At 45.1% G+C, this 12223-nt stretch overlaps 1 protein-coding gene across 3 annotated transcripts in view; it reads right to left on the bottom strand.

Moving 5' to 3' along the window:
- The window catches only part of Flnb (filamin, beta), a 133668-nt gene that overhangs the window by 41417 nt on the left and 80028 nt on the right, over positions 1-12223 (bottom strand). For all 3 annotated transcript variants that reach the window (XM_006518050.2, NM_001081427.1, NM_134080.1), the window contains exons 19-24: positions 8171-8288; positions 5448-5710; positions 4197-4794; positions 2846-3019; positions 1488-1650; positions 403-563 (exon numbers count right to left, since the gene is read on the bottom strand). In XM_006518050.2, the coding sequence (XP_006518113.1) occupies positions 403-563; positions 1488-1650; positions 2846-3019; positions 4197-4794; positions 5448-5710; positions 8171-8288 (1477 nt within the window). The remainder of the gene's footprint in view (positions 1-402; positions 564-1487; positions 1651-2845; positions 3020-4196; positions 4795-5447; positions 5711-8170; positions 8289-12223) is intronic.

The raw sequence follows: 12223 nt of genomic DNA, 5'->3' as shown, positions 1-12223 counted from the left end.
AACTCCAATTTCAGCAGATTCAAAATCCTTTGGCTTCTATGGATACCTACGTGTACATGCCATAACTAAGCTCCTACAACCACAAATATATATTAATAATAATAACAACAACAATAAAAACTTTAAAAACAGAGATTTTCAATATTGTAAAGAGTAAACTTTTGCTTAAATCAGAAACTAAGTCACACGAGCCGCTCTTTCTAGCTGAAGGCCCAAGTCAACGCTTTCTACCATGTTGCTGGGTTCGAATGAGATTTATAGTGTTCTTGGTGCTGTGGTCCTTATTTAAGGTTTCTCCAAAGTCACACTGTTCTATTAAAGGAAGATGGGCAAAACCATCTTTAATCTGTTTTCATGCGCTATCACTTATTCTTTGAAGCACTGCCCAAGGGGGTAGCTCACCAGGGATGTGGACGCCTCCGTACGTGATATTGACGTCATAATCCCCTGGAGCGAAAGGAATGTACTCAGCACTGCAGCTGCCATCCTTGTTGTCTCTGCAGTTTATCTTTGACTCCGACGGCCCCTCCACAGTTATGCCAAGCCCACCGATCCCTGCTCCCCTGGAAAGAGGGGGGAGTGAAATGTGATCAGCCCACACCAGCCTGCTTACTGCCAGAACTCGCTTACAAACATTTTATAAGCCATTCTATTTAGTTAACTTGATTCCACAAGTGTGGCAATACCTCTCAGGCAGGAGTTTCTCAGATATTTAGTACCTTCCCTAATGCTGTGACTTTTTAATATAGTTCCTCGTGGTGTGGCGACCCCCTAATCATAAAATTATTTCATTGCTACTTCATAACTAATTTTTCTACTGTTATGAATCGTATGTAAACATCTGATATGTGATCCCCAAAAGAGTAGCAACCCCATTGGCTGAGAACCTGTCTATGGTATAGAATACAAAGACAAATACAATGTGAGTGTGTACCTTAGGGGTACTGAGCCTATGTTCTGTCACTGATTTACCAGCACATCCCTTCGGAGTAAATTATAACAGGAACGTTTTGAATATTTATTTTTCATATAGAGTTGGCTATATTCTTCTGCATCATGAAGCTAAGGAATTTCTATCCAGTAGTGTGCTTAGCATCTTAGTGATTATTATCTTAATATTATAATTTCTTTCTTCTTTCTTTCTCTCTCTCTTTCTTCCTTCCTTTCTTTTTTTTTTTTTTTTTGTTTTTTTTTTTTTTTTTTGATACAGGGTTTCTCTGTGTAGCCCTGGAACTTACTCTGTAGACCAGGCTGGTCTCAAACTCAGAAATCCTCCTGCCTCTGTCTCCTAAGGGCTGGGATTAAAGGAGTACACCACCACTGCCTGGCTGTGGCCTATATTGAAATAGACCCATAACTTACTTTCTCCCTTGAGACAGGGTCTCATTTTGTAGCTCAGATTGGCCTCAGACTTATAAACTATTTTTTCTTTGCTTAATCAATTAATTACACGGGGATCAATACCCTGAACCCAGGACCCTGCCTACCTGGTTACCACTGTGAAGACATTAGATTTGTTGGTAAACGCCTCTTTCAGTCCAGGGCCTTGCGCATGGACCCGAGATGGCTGGCAGCCTTCAGTGACAGCCACTTTGAATGGGCTATTTGGGATGGGCACATCATCGTATGTCACCTCCACTACATGGAAACCTGCCCCAAAACAAACAACAAAAATATCATTTGTGTACAATGTTACCACTTCAGACTCTTATCTAACACTTGGCTAGATCTCTAGCTGCTACTTGAAAAGAGTAGATTAAGAACACAGTAACACAGGGTCGGAGGCAGGTGGCTCAGTGGTTATGCATTGCTCTTGCAGTGGACCAGTGGGAAGGTCCCAGCACCTACAGTAGGTGGCTCAACACCAGCTATAACTCCAGGTCCAGGACTCTAATGCCTTCTTCTGCCCTCCATAGGCTCACACACACACACACACACACACACACACACACACACACACACACACACACACAGAGACACACAGACACAGACACACACACAGACACACACACTTAAAAAACAATCAGAAAATGGTAAGGCCAGTGTACTTTCAATTTTAAAAGATAAAAACTATTTGTGCGGGGCTGGTGAGATGGCTCAGCGGTTAAGAGCACCAACTGTTCTTCCAAAGATCCTGAGTTCAAATTCCAGCATCCACATGGTGGCTCACAACCATCCGTGATGAAATCTGATGCTCTCTTCTGGAGTGTCTGAAGATGGTGTACTTACATATAGTAAGTAAATAAATAAATACAACAACAAAAAACTATTTATGCTTTTTGTTTGTGTGCTGTACACCCTCCCTGAAGCAATGAGTGCTAACTTTTATTTAAGACAGTCACCCTAGGCAGGTTACCCTGATTTTGGGAAACACTACCAGACATTAAAAGACCACAGGAAACTCACGAGATAGAAAACCAGCCATCTACAAATACCTGAAGATACCTGTAGAGAATATTTATGGGACCATATACTCAGGAAAGGGGATATATAGTGCTTTCCTTTTCTCTTTATGATTTCTTGATTTCTCAAAATTTTAATAATCAGTACTATTCAAAAAGAAAAACTGTTTAAAAAAATATGTACACAAATCATACCTTGCTAACATGCCACGGCATGACTCTATAATCTGCTCAGGTAAGATTGGAGATTTGCAATGTGAAATATAAGGTCAGTAAAGAAGGCACTGAATTCAGGCCACTGGCTGCCGGGGAAGGGACCGGTTTAATTCTGAGTCGTGTACACTGTTCTTTGCTGAGGCAGGCTGAGCTCAGGACAATTTGGAAACAAATGGCTAAGCACAGCTCTGAATAAAAGAGTTACAAGCACAGAGGGGATGACCCACCTTTCTCAAAGGGCGTGTATTCGACCTGATAGGTCCCATCAGCATTGTCCTTGACAAAGCACTCGGTGGAGGCCCCCGAGGGGTTGGTAATTTGAGCTTTGATATGGTCACCTCCAACCTGGGTAAGGGGCCTCGAGTCAACCGTGAAGTCCGTTGTGGCCTCCCGAAACACGTCTGTTGAACAACCACACAGATAATAATAATATCTTGGAAGCCAGAGACTCATCACCAGGAAACCCTGCAATCATCCCCAGAGGGAGTTTGAATTTTTCCTGTTGTCACAGTACTCCGACTACAGCAAAATGTGCTATTTGTAAAATCGAACAAGCCTGGCTCCAAAGTGTAACCGGCTTTGAGATGAACCATATTCAAAGGTTCTGTTAGCAGTGCCATGCTTGTTGGTTCAGAGACAGTGTGTCTGGCTGAGAGCAAAGGAGCCACGCCAGGAAAGGGAAAGCATATCTTCATTCAAGTCCAGGCTGAAATAAGGTCTGAGGAAAAGAACGAGCTGCACACGAAAGGAACAGAAACCAAAGATCTGACTGCCCAGGCCAGTGTCAGAGGCACAGCAGACGTGCAGAACTCATGGAGCACAGCCTGTTCTCAGTCCTCGAGTAGTAGCAATGGCACTGGAAATGGAATGGTTAATCTTTTCCAAGCATTATTGCTGGAGCAGGTTAACATGATTCGTTTCACCATAAGAGATCACTTTAAAATAAACATGATGAAATTAAAAAAAAAAAAATGTCATCTTGGGCCCAAGCAAACCCCCAAATGAAGACTCCTCACATTCTGGAATACATTAAGTATATTTGGTGCCTTAAGGGTGGTTTTGCTGACTGTGAAAGTCAAGCTAGACTTGGCCAAGCGACAGACAGCAAAACTTCTCAAAGATGAGGATCAGGTCACGGCAATGGTTTATGCCTGGAATTTTAGTCACTCAAAAGAGGGAAGCAGGAGGGTTGTGAGTTCAAGACCAGCCTAGGCTGCACAGTGAGACCCTGTCTCAAAATGAAAACTAAGGCATCTAGGACAGGGGTAAAGTTAGACCTCCTCCATCCACCGTGTATTATTAAGCACATTTACACCATTTCATTCTAACTTAGTCTCAGAGACATTATAAACATAAATAACAAAAAATTCTGGATTTTCCATAAAAACTTGAAAACTTGCCAAGAATGCTGGGCCCCATTCATCAGGGAGAAACATAAAAATGGGGACTTGGTGGAGTACAACCTCTGGAAACATCATGCGCCCCTTTTCCCTCTACCTGTACTCCCCCTGCCCTACCCATCAACCACACGAGGAAGAGGCTATAGGTGAGAGAGCCCTCCCCCGGTATGTGACTCACCCTTGCCTTCGATTCCTGGCCCAAAGGCTTTGATCCCACTAGTGTCTATGGCTGGCTCCACCTTGACCCAGGCAGGAAAGTGTGGTACAAGCTCACCACCATACTTCATGGTCAGTGTGTACATGCCAGCTGTCAGAGGCACATAGGTCACAGCGTAGGTGCCATCTTTATTGTTCTGGATGGACACTTCAGCTTTCGCCCCTGAGTCTGAGACGGCTTCAAGGCCCAGAGTCCCAGGCCCTGCTTCTGAACAATCAACGCAAAGGATTCCGGGTTCACCCACTTTTCCGTGTTCAAGTCCTGGTCCTGACGCTACAACCTTAGAGGGGTCAAACGGCATTTCAATGTCGGCTTTGAAGGGAGATCCAGGAATGTGGACTTCTTCAAAGAGAATGTTGACAAAGTATTCTCCGGGTTTTGTGGGAAGGTAGGAGACGGAGCAGGTCCCGTCACCGTTATCCGAGCATTCGATTTTGGCCTCACATGGACCTTCCACAGTTAGGCCCAAACCTCCAGTTCCAGCTCCTTTAGTGTCAATGGTGAACTCAGCGGGCTTGCCTACAAGACCTCCTTCAAGGCCAGGACCGTGGGCCTTCACCTATTTGAACAAAGAGTTAAAATTAAATCCACTCTGTGGCTGCTACTGCTGACCAGTCAGCCACAAGCACACAAAAGCATATGTCAGTATCTCATATCCACTCTCTCTTACACACCTGCACGCACACGAGTTTGCTTCATTGTGGCCTGATGAAGGTAACTCACAGCAGCTTAGACTCTTACATATCCATCAATAAATCTTGCATAATAAAACTGTGTTTTAGAAGAGATAATTTTATAGAATTGATACCACTCACTACTAGAAATAGTCCCAAATCATTTGAATTAAAAAGACCATGAAGAAGGATAATATATTTTTATGTCTGCTAAGCTAGTTTCTGTAGGGTGAACTCAATCTGTGTAAAACACACTGGGCTGAGGCCTCCACCTTCTTTCTCACCCATCCTTGCGAGCTGGCTCGTACCATTGTTATGCTAGCCAATAAAGGAAAGGTCTCTCACCGAATTGCAAACAGACAGCAAACATGAACAGAGGGTGGCTCAACTGTTGAGAGAACCTGGCACACTGAATTGCAGAATATCAGTCAGCCACTGAGAGCTCATATTCACCACAGAGACTTTCCGTGTATCTTTCCTAGGTAGGACCAGAGAACTCCAAACCATAATGGCAACAAGAAAGCAACCCCAAACCGACCTTGGTGGGATCTGGTGGTAGTGAGGCCTCCACAGTATAGGGGCTCCCGGGCACTGGGTGTCCATCATAGGTCACATCTACAGCAAACAGCCCCTCCTCCCGAGGGATGAATTTGGCTGTGCTGCATTCCCTGCCAGCCACTGGTGCTACCAAGCATGGCACCACCTTCCGAGAAGGGCTCAGGATGGTCACATCCAGCTTCCCCTGGCCTCCTGCCCCGTTGGTGTCAATGGCAAATTCCTGGTCCTTTCCAACCTCAACTCCTGTAGAAAGGGAGACAAGCTAAAGTGATGAGCTGACAGCAACAAGGAAAAGAGAGAGCAAGGTCAAGATGGCCCGGTGGACATAGGGTGTTTCCCTCAGTAAGTAACAGCTGACTCAAAAGTCCAGAAGCAGGACTAACACAATGGCATTTATACACTGCAATGTCTCATTAACACTGAATTGTTTACTAAACAATTTGTATGCCAGTCACAAATACTGTACATTGTCTCCTTCAACTGACATAAGAACTCTATGGGCTGTTAGTGAACAACAGTGGCCTTTACAGATGGGGAAACTGAGGCCCTGAGAGGTTAAGTAAATTGTCTGGGACAACGTATCTAACAGATCACAAAGCTGTCATTCAAGCATAAATTTTCTAATCCCACAATCAGATTTGAAAGATTATAGTTACAGTATAGTCCAACTCTGCCTGCTTCCTCATTTCCTTGAGGTGATAATCTTATATGTAAATACATCCTTAATTTAAGTCAATGTTTTATTTACTAACTCCTGCAGAAAGTTCAATCCTATTGCCACCCCAACCCACAAGAAGGGAGAAGTCACACAGCTGGCAAATTCTGAGAAGTAACTTTGATGTCTTTTAAATGGTTTCTGGGTCACACAGCAAGATCCTGCATATTTACAAGGTTAGGGTTAGAGAGATGACCCAGTGGTTAAGCACATACTGCTCTTGCAGAAACTGGACTTCAGTTCCCAGCATCCACATGAGCAATCCCATAGCTGCCTATAATGACAGCTCCAGGAGATGGACAGTCTTTTACGGTCTCTACAGGCAGCTGCTCTCAGGTGCATGCAACCCTCTCTCCCGACATGTAAGCAAAATCAAATTTAAAAGTAATAAAACTAAATCTTTAAACAGTCTGTAAGACAAGGCTGCAGGAAAGCCAGGTGTTATTTTAACAAAAACAGGGAAAGGGTTTTAGCCAAAACAAAAGCACAGGGAATCTAAGATGCTGCCACAACGCAGTCAAATCTCAACTCCTGGGGACATGGAGAAGGCTGCTGAAGCCATCACAACTGTCCACACCTCTGTGTCCCAACAGGACAGAGGCTTTCCCTAAGAGGCACCAAGTTCTTCCTGCTTTTGGAGTCAAATGTTCAAAATGTAACCTTAAAAGGTAGCACAAGCCATGGACGATAGGCAAAGCAGTACAACTTCAATGAAAATAAATACTGCCAGGTGATTTCTCTGGCATCTGTATGTGTAGATGCAGGAGGAGGGATGGAAGTAACATGCAAGACCTTATTTAAAACGCAAAGATGCTGTAAAACTCATCAGTCAGTTCTCAGAACTGTGGTTAACTGTAGAAAGAGGAATCAGCATCTCCAGCCTGCAACTCTGGGGTTACATGGAGCCACACTCTGCCTAGGACAGCCACCGATGCAGAGAATATCACTTGAAACAATAACCACCCCCAAGCCCTTCAACTGTGTGGTTCTCAAACATGAACTCTGTAGATGATACCATACAACATTCTGCAATGTCAAAAGGTCGGAGGTGTATGTATGTTAAGACCTTGCTGGTGAAAAAAAGTGGGTTGAAGACCATGTGAGCATAAGGAAGAATGCTTGCACTCATACTGTGCTAGTCTCTTATGTTAGGAGTTTTCCATAAAAAAACAAAACAAACAAAACATAAAGGGCAGGGGGTGCTTGCCCAGAATGCAGAAAGGCCTGGGCTCTAGTCTCAGAATCACAAAAACAAACAGGACTGGAGAGATGGCTCAGGGGGTCCTGAGTTCAATTCCCAGCTACCACATGGCAGCTCACAACCATCTGTAATAGGATCTGATGCCTTCTTCTGGTGTGTCTGAAGACAGCTACAGTGTACTCATATACATAAAATAAATAAATAAAATCTTTTAAAAAACAAACAAAACTAACCTTTAAATTCTAATATAAACTAACGATGTTACAATGTACTTATAACAATATAAAATGAGGTAAGATATACAACAAGCTAAAGGGCAAGGACAGAAAGAGAAGGCTGTGGTTTCTAAGAGCCAGGAGTTGATTTCTATTAGGGCCATTGACCTTAATGTGATGCAGATGCCCAAGATGGTTGGCACAGTATGACTCTCATCTGAAAGCCAACATTCTCTAGCCTCTCGCTTAATGAAAACTTCCTGTGGTAACATCGGCAGTCTCACAGAGCTGACAACATGCCAGTTTCTGCATTATTACCTCATTTAAAATTTTTATAATACTTCCATGAGTCTAAGTGACCCCCCAAACACCCCATCCCCACTGCACAAATGAGGAAGCCTGCTGAGTGTAAGTGGCAGGCATGTCAGAGCACAGCTCTCGCTCAGGCCCAAGACCATCCACTGCAACATCTCTCCAAGGCAGAATTAGTGTCTCTGAAAATTGCATCTTTTGAAGGGAATCTAATAATAGCAGTCACAGTTGCTGGTCGTCTGACCTCATTCGACACTTACTGTTTTCCAGTCCATTAATTTTTATCTTGCTCAGATCCAGTGGCGCAGCAACGCCCACAGTGAAAGGACTTTTAGGAATGGGATCGCCACCATAAGTCACTAGAACCTGCATGTTGCCCTGGAATGAGAGAGAAAAAGGAGCATGCCTCTGGGTAGAAATAAATATTCTTAATGCCCCCCAAGAACCTTCATTCCCCCCAGGGACATGGCGAACTCAAGTTCATTAACCTAATTCTAATTAGCTTTTCTCGGGTCTCATATCTTTCAGGGAGCCTTCAACCTTGCTGTGCAGCAGAGGAGAACCTCTACCTTTCAATTCTCCAGTCTCCCAGGATTATAGGTGTGTGTACTGTGACACCGAGTTAATGCAACACGGGGGAGCAAACCCATGACTTCACATATGCCAGGCAAGCGTTCTACCAACAGAGCTGTATCTCGTATGCCTCTTACTGGCTTCAGGAAACATCTTAAACATACTCTCTAAGCTTTTGAAATACATGGCAAGAACAATAGAAAAATCAGATAAACGTAGACAGGGACAACAGGCTGGGGACTAACACCAGGCTTGTACTATGAACTTTGTGTACTTCGACAAATCAAAAAAAAAAAAAAAATCACAAAATAGATCCAAGAAGTAGTTCTTACTGCTGCCTCCCCCATTTTTCAAGAAGACTTGGTTCAGAGGGGCAATGGAACATGCCCCCAACACACTGGATTCATACCCTTGGCACCCAAACCTTTATCTTTTCTGCTCTGCCACTGCACATCACCACATGCCACAGCCAACCCCAGCCATGGATGGGTACAGCCACTGGGCTATAACCAACAGAACCAGTTCTTCAATGCCTTGGCATTCAGTTTCGGGACACTGGGCAACACAAGGGAGGTGTTCACAGGAGCGCTCTTAGATCAGCACATAGACATAACTTCTAATTCCACTGAAGGAATAAAAGCAGTGCTGGAAGCCTGGCAGGGCCCTTGCTGGAAGCCCTGATGGCTGCACAACCCTGCAGCTGTTGTTCTTTGTCCACAGGTCCTGAGCCAGCTCACAACCGACTTCCTCTCTCTACATTCAGCTGCATAACCCCCCTCCACAGCAAGGCTCCACGAAAGCCTACTGCAATCTCAGCAGATCCGTGTTGTCCTCGCCTCGATGTCCAGGAATAACAAAGTGTGTGGGAGAGTGAGAGGAGTCCCCAGACAATCCAGCAGGCTCTCTGGCACACAGGCCCTGCTAAAAGCTGTCACCGATCGAGTGTTAAAAGGGTGTAGCTTTTGGCCTGATGTATATTTTCTCACATTCCTTTTGTAAATAAAGAAGGGAACGAGAGCCAAGGGGAGGAGGGATGGCTGCATCAACGGAGGAGGAGGAGCCGGTCCTTGAGGAGTTTTATATGATGCACAAAATCAACGGCCCACCTTAAGGGTCTAACATTTCATGCTGAACTGTGCATAGGTCAAATTCTACAGAGCTGGGAGCCAGCCAAGGAACAGGAAAGGTCTCCCCTAGTGCTAACTTCTGCCGCTGCACTATCCCCAACACCCCCAGCTCTCCTGAGCCTCCACTTCCCCACGAGCCGCTTAACTCCTTGGGTGCTAGGCTAACCCTGAGACCAACTTCAGGGCTAACCAGGCATCTTGGTAAGAAAGCCTTCCCCTCCCTGATAGATTTTTCTGGCCATTTCCCTGAAGTGCTAGAGCAAATGAAAAAAGTCCCTTTCCAGATAAGCCCGCCCAGCTCATAAAAGAAAGTATGCTTCGTTTCCACTCTCAGAAGCAACACAAAACTCAGCTAGGAAATGAACTCTGCCTTACACAACCTTAAGGAGTGGGAGTGGGTGTGTGCAGCCGTGGAGACTTACAGCTCCAAGCCCTAAGCCTTTCCTGTTTCTTCTGAGGCTAAGCTAAGAACAAACTTTTCTCCCACAGGACTGTCTAAGGCAGTGAGCAACTGTGTGTTCCACCAAGATGAAACTGCCTGCAAAACAGCTTTCTATTTCTCCCTTCATGCTTCTGAGACCCAGCCTTTATTCAAAAGAAGACAAACACACAGACCTGACAGCCTAGAAGATCAAGCAAGAGAGCCTTCTGCAGGCCTCTCCGCTTTGGAGACTTCTGAGAGACACCATCCCCACTGGGTTGGGTAACTCCTCTAGAATCCTGTGAGACACCACCACTTTGTTGAGGACATTTCAACACAGGGAATACTATCCTGTGAGGCTTGTGAGATCACAGGGTTCCCAGAGGTCATTGGTAGTACATGTGACCGCTTAAACCTAGTGACATAGCACAGCAGTTGGTCTGGGGTGAGAAACCTAGGCCACTTGAGACTAGGAGACTGCAGACAAGCAATGTCCTTGGGCAAAGCCCAGGCTCTCTGAGAAAGTCAACCTTTTTCTAATCTCTGGGAGAATCCTGAAGCCCACCTATCATGCCTACTTCTTGGAGGCAAAACCAGCTCTGAACACTGTATCATTATAGACATTTCTAACCATTCATATCATTTGTCCACTGTAGGTAAGTATGTGCAAACTGCCATTCAAGCACTAGCAGGGAACAGAAGTCAGCAGTCAATACTTGGGTTCCTCGGGGGCTTTAGCTCTTCAAAAACATGGTCTACATTCTGAGAAGGACATATAAAAATCTAGGGCTAGATGAACCCATGCCTCTCCACACACACACACACACACAAACAACAAATAGTTGCCTTTCTGGAAACGTCTAGTCTGGCAGTCCCAGAAATTCATCACAAGAAGGCATGTTCATGGGCATTCGTTTCCAGAACATGTGCCCTTCTCCGCACAGGGGACAGCCCTCTGATGGGCTCAGGACTATGAACCACACCCCACAGCATGGCTGCCGGATACGCTTTCCTTCACCTAATCTGGGGCTTTGGGCTCCTCCTGTGAATGAGACACAAGCTGTGCATCCCAACTCTTCTACCAGGTTACAATGCTCCTCAGCCAGCCAAACTTGTGAAGAGACGCATCCTACCACTCCCTCAATCAGCTGCCCGTCTACAGGGAGCACTCAGAGCCCCAAGCTCTGGTGCAGGACAAGCGCTACCCTACCTTGTGGTGGTTTGAATGAGAATAGCCTTCATAGGTTCATTTCTAAGGAAGGATTAGGAGGTGTGTGTAGCCTTGTTGGAGGAAGTTTGTCCTTGTGGGTTGCCTTAGAGGTTTCACAAGTCCACGCCAGGTTAGCCTCACCCTCTCTCTGCCTGCTGCCTCTGGTTCAGCGTGCAAGCTCTCAGCTTCTATTCTAGTGCCATGCCTGCTTCCCTGCCTGAGCCATGTTCTGAATCATGATGGTAATGGATTAACCCTCTGAAACTGTAAGCAAGCCCCCAATTAAATGACTTTGTCTATAAGTTGCCTTGGTGATGATGTCTCTTCACAGCAATAAAAAAATAACTATATAGGGCTTTGGCTCTATAAAAATAACTGTGGGTAGCCATAGTTCTGGAGGAGACACGTCACCTGATTTCTTTGCCACCGGGAAATGGAATGATGAGAATATAAGGCTTGCTCTTAATGGCCTCCGAGGCAGATCCATGCATGGTGTATAGAAGGCACCATGAATATCAAGACTCTACCAGAATTACTGGACATATCATAGCCCCAAGAGGCCTCTTAGCATGTCAACAGCCTTCGACTGCTGCTGTTTCTAGAGAACAGGATGAACTTGCCCTCAGGGTCATTCTAAAGTAAAGTGTCTCTTAATCTCGAACCACTCCAAATGCAACGAAGCTGGACTGGGCCTCTTGAAATGCATCCTGATTGGCAGCTTCACTTTTTTTAATGGGTTCAAGTCAAACTAAGATTCCATCCTGGTATCTGCAACTTACTAACTCATCCAAAAGACAAGAAAATGTGGTATGTGGATAGTAGACGTCAAAGCTAAGTCATAAAAGGTTTAGAAAAGCACCTACGGCTTTGTGATCTTTATGATGGCTTTCTGGTATGTTCTTCCAAGGAATGCAGAGAAACCTGCAGCAAAGAGCTTGTCAGGCACCCAGCCTAAGGTCCCACCAGCCTAAGGTCCCACCAG

Source organism: Mus musculus, chromosome 14 (genome assembly GCF_000001635.26).
Source record: "Mus musculus strain C57BL/6J chromosome 14, GRCm38.p6 C57BL/6J".
Lineage (NCBI taxonomy): Eukaryota > Metazoa > Chordata > Mammalia > Rodentia > Muridae > Mus > Mus musculus.
The sequence above is the reverse complement of the archived record's forward strand: the minus strand, read 5'-3'. Positions and strand labels throughout refer to the sequence as shown.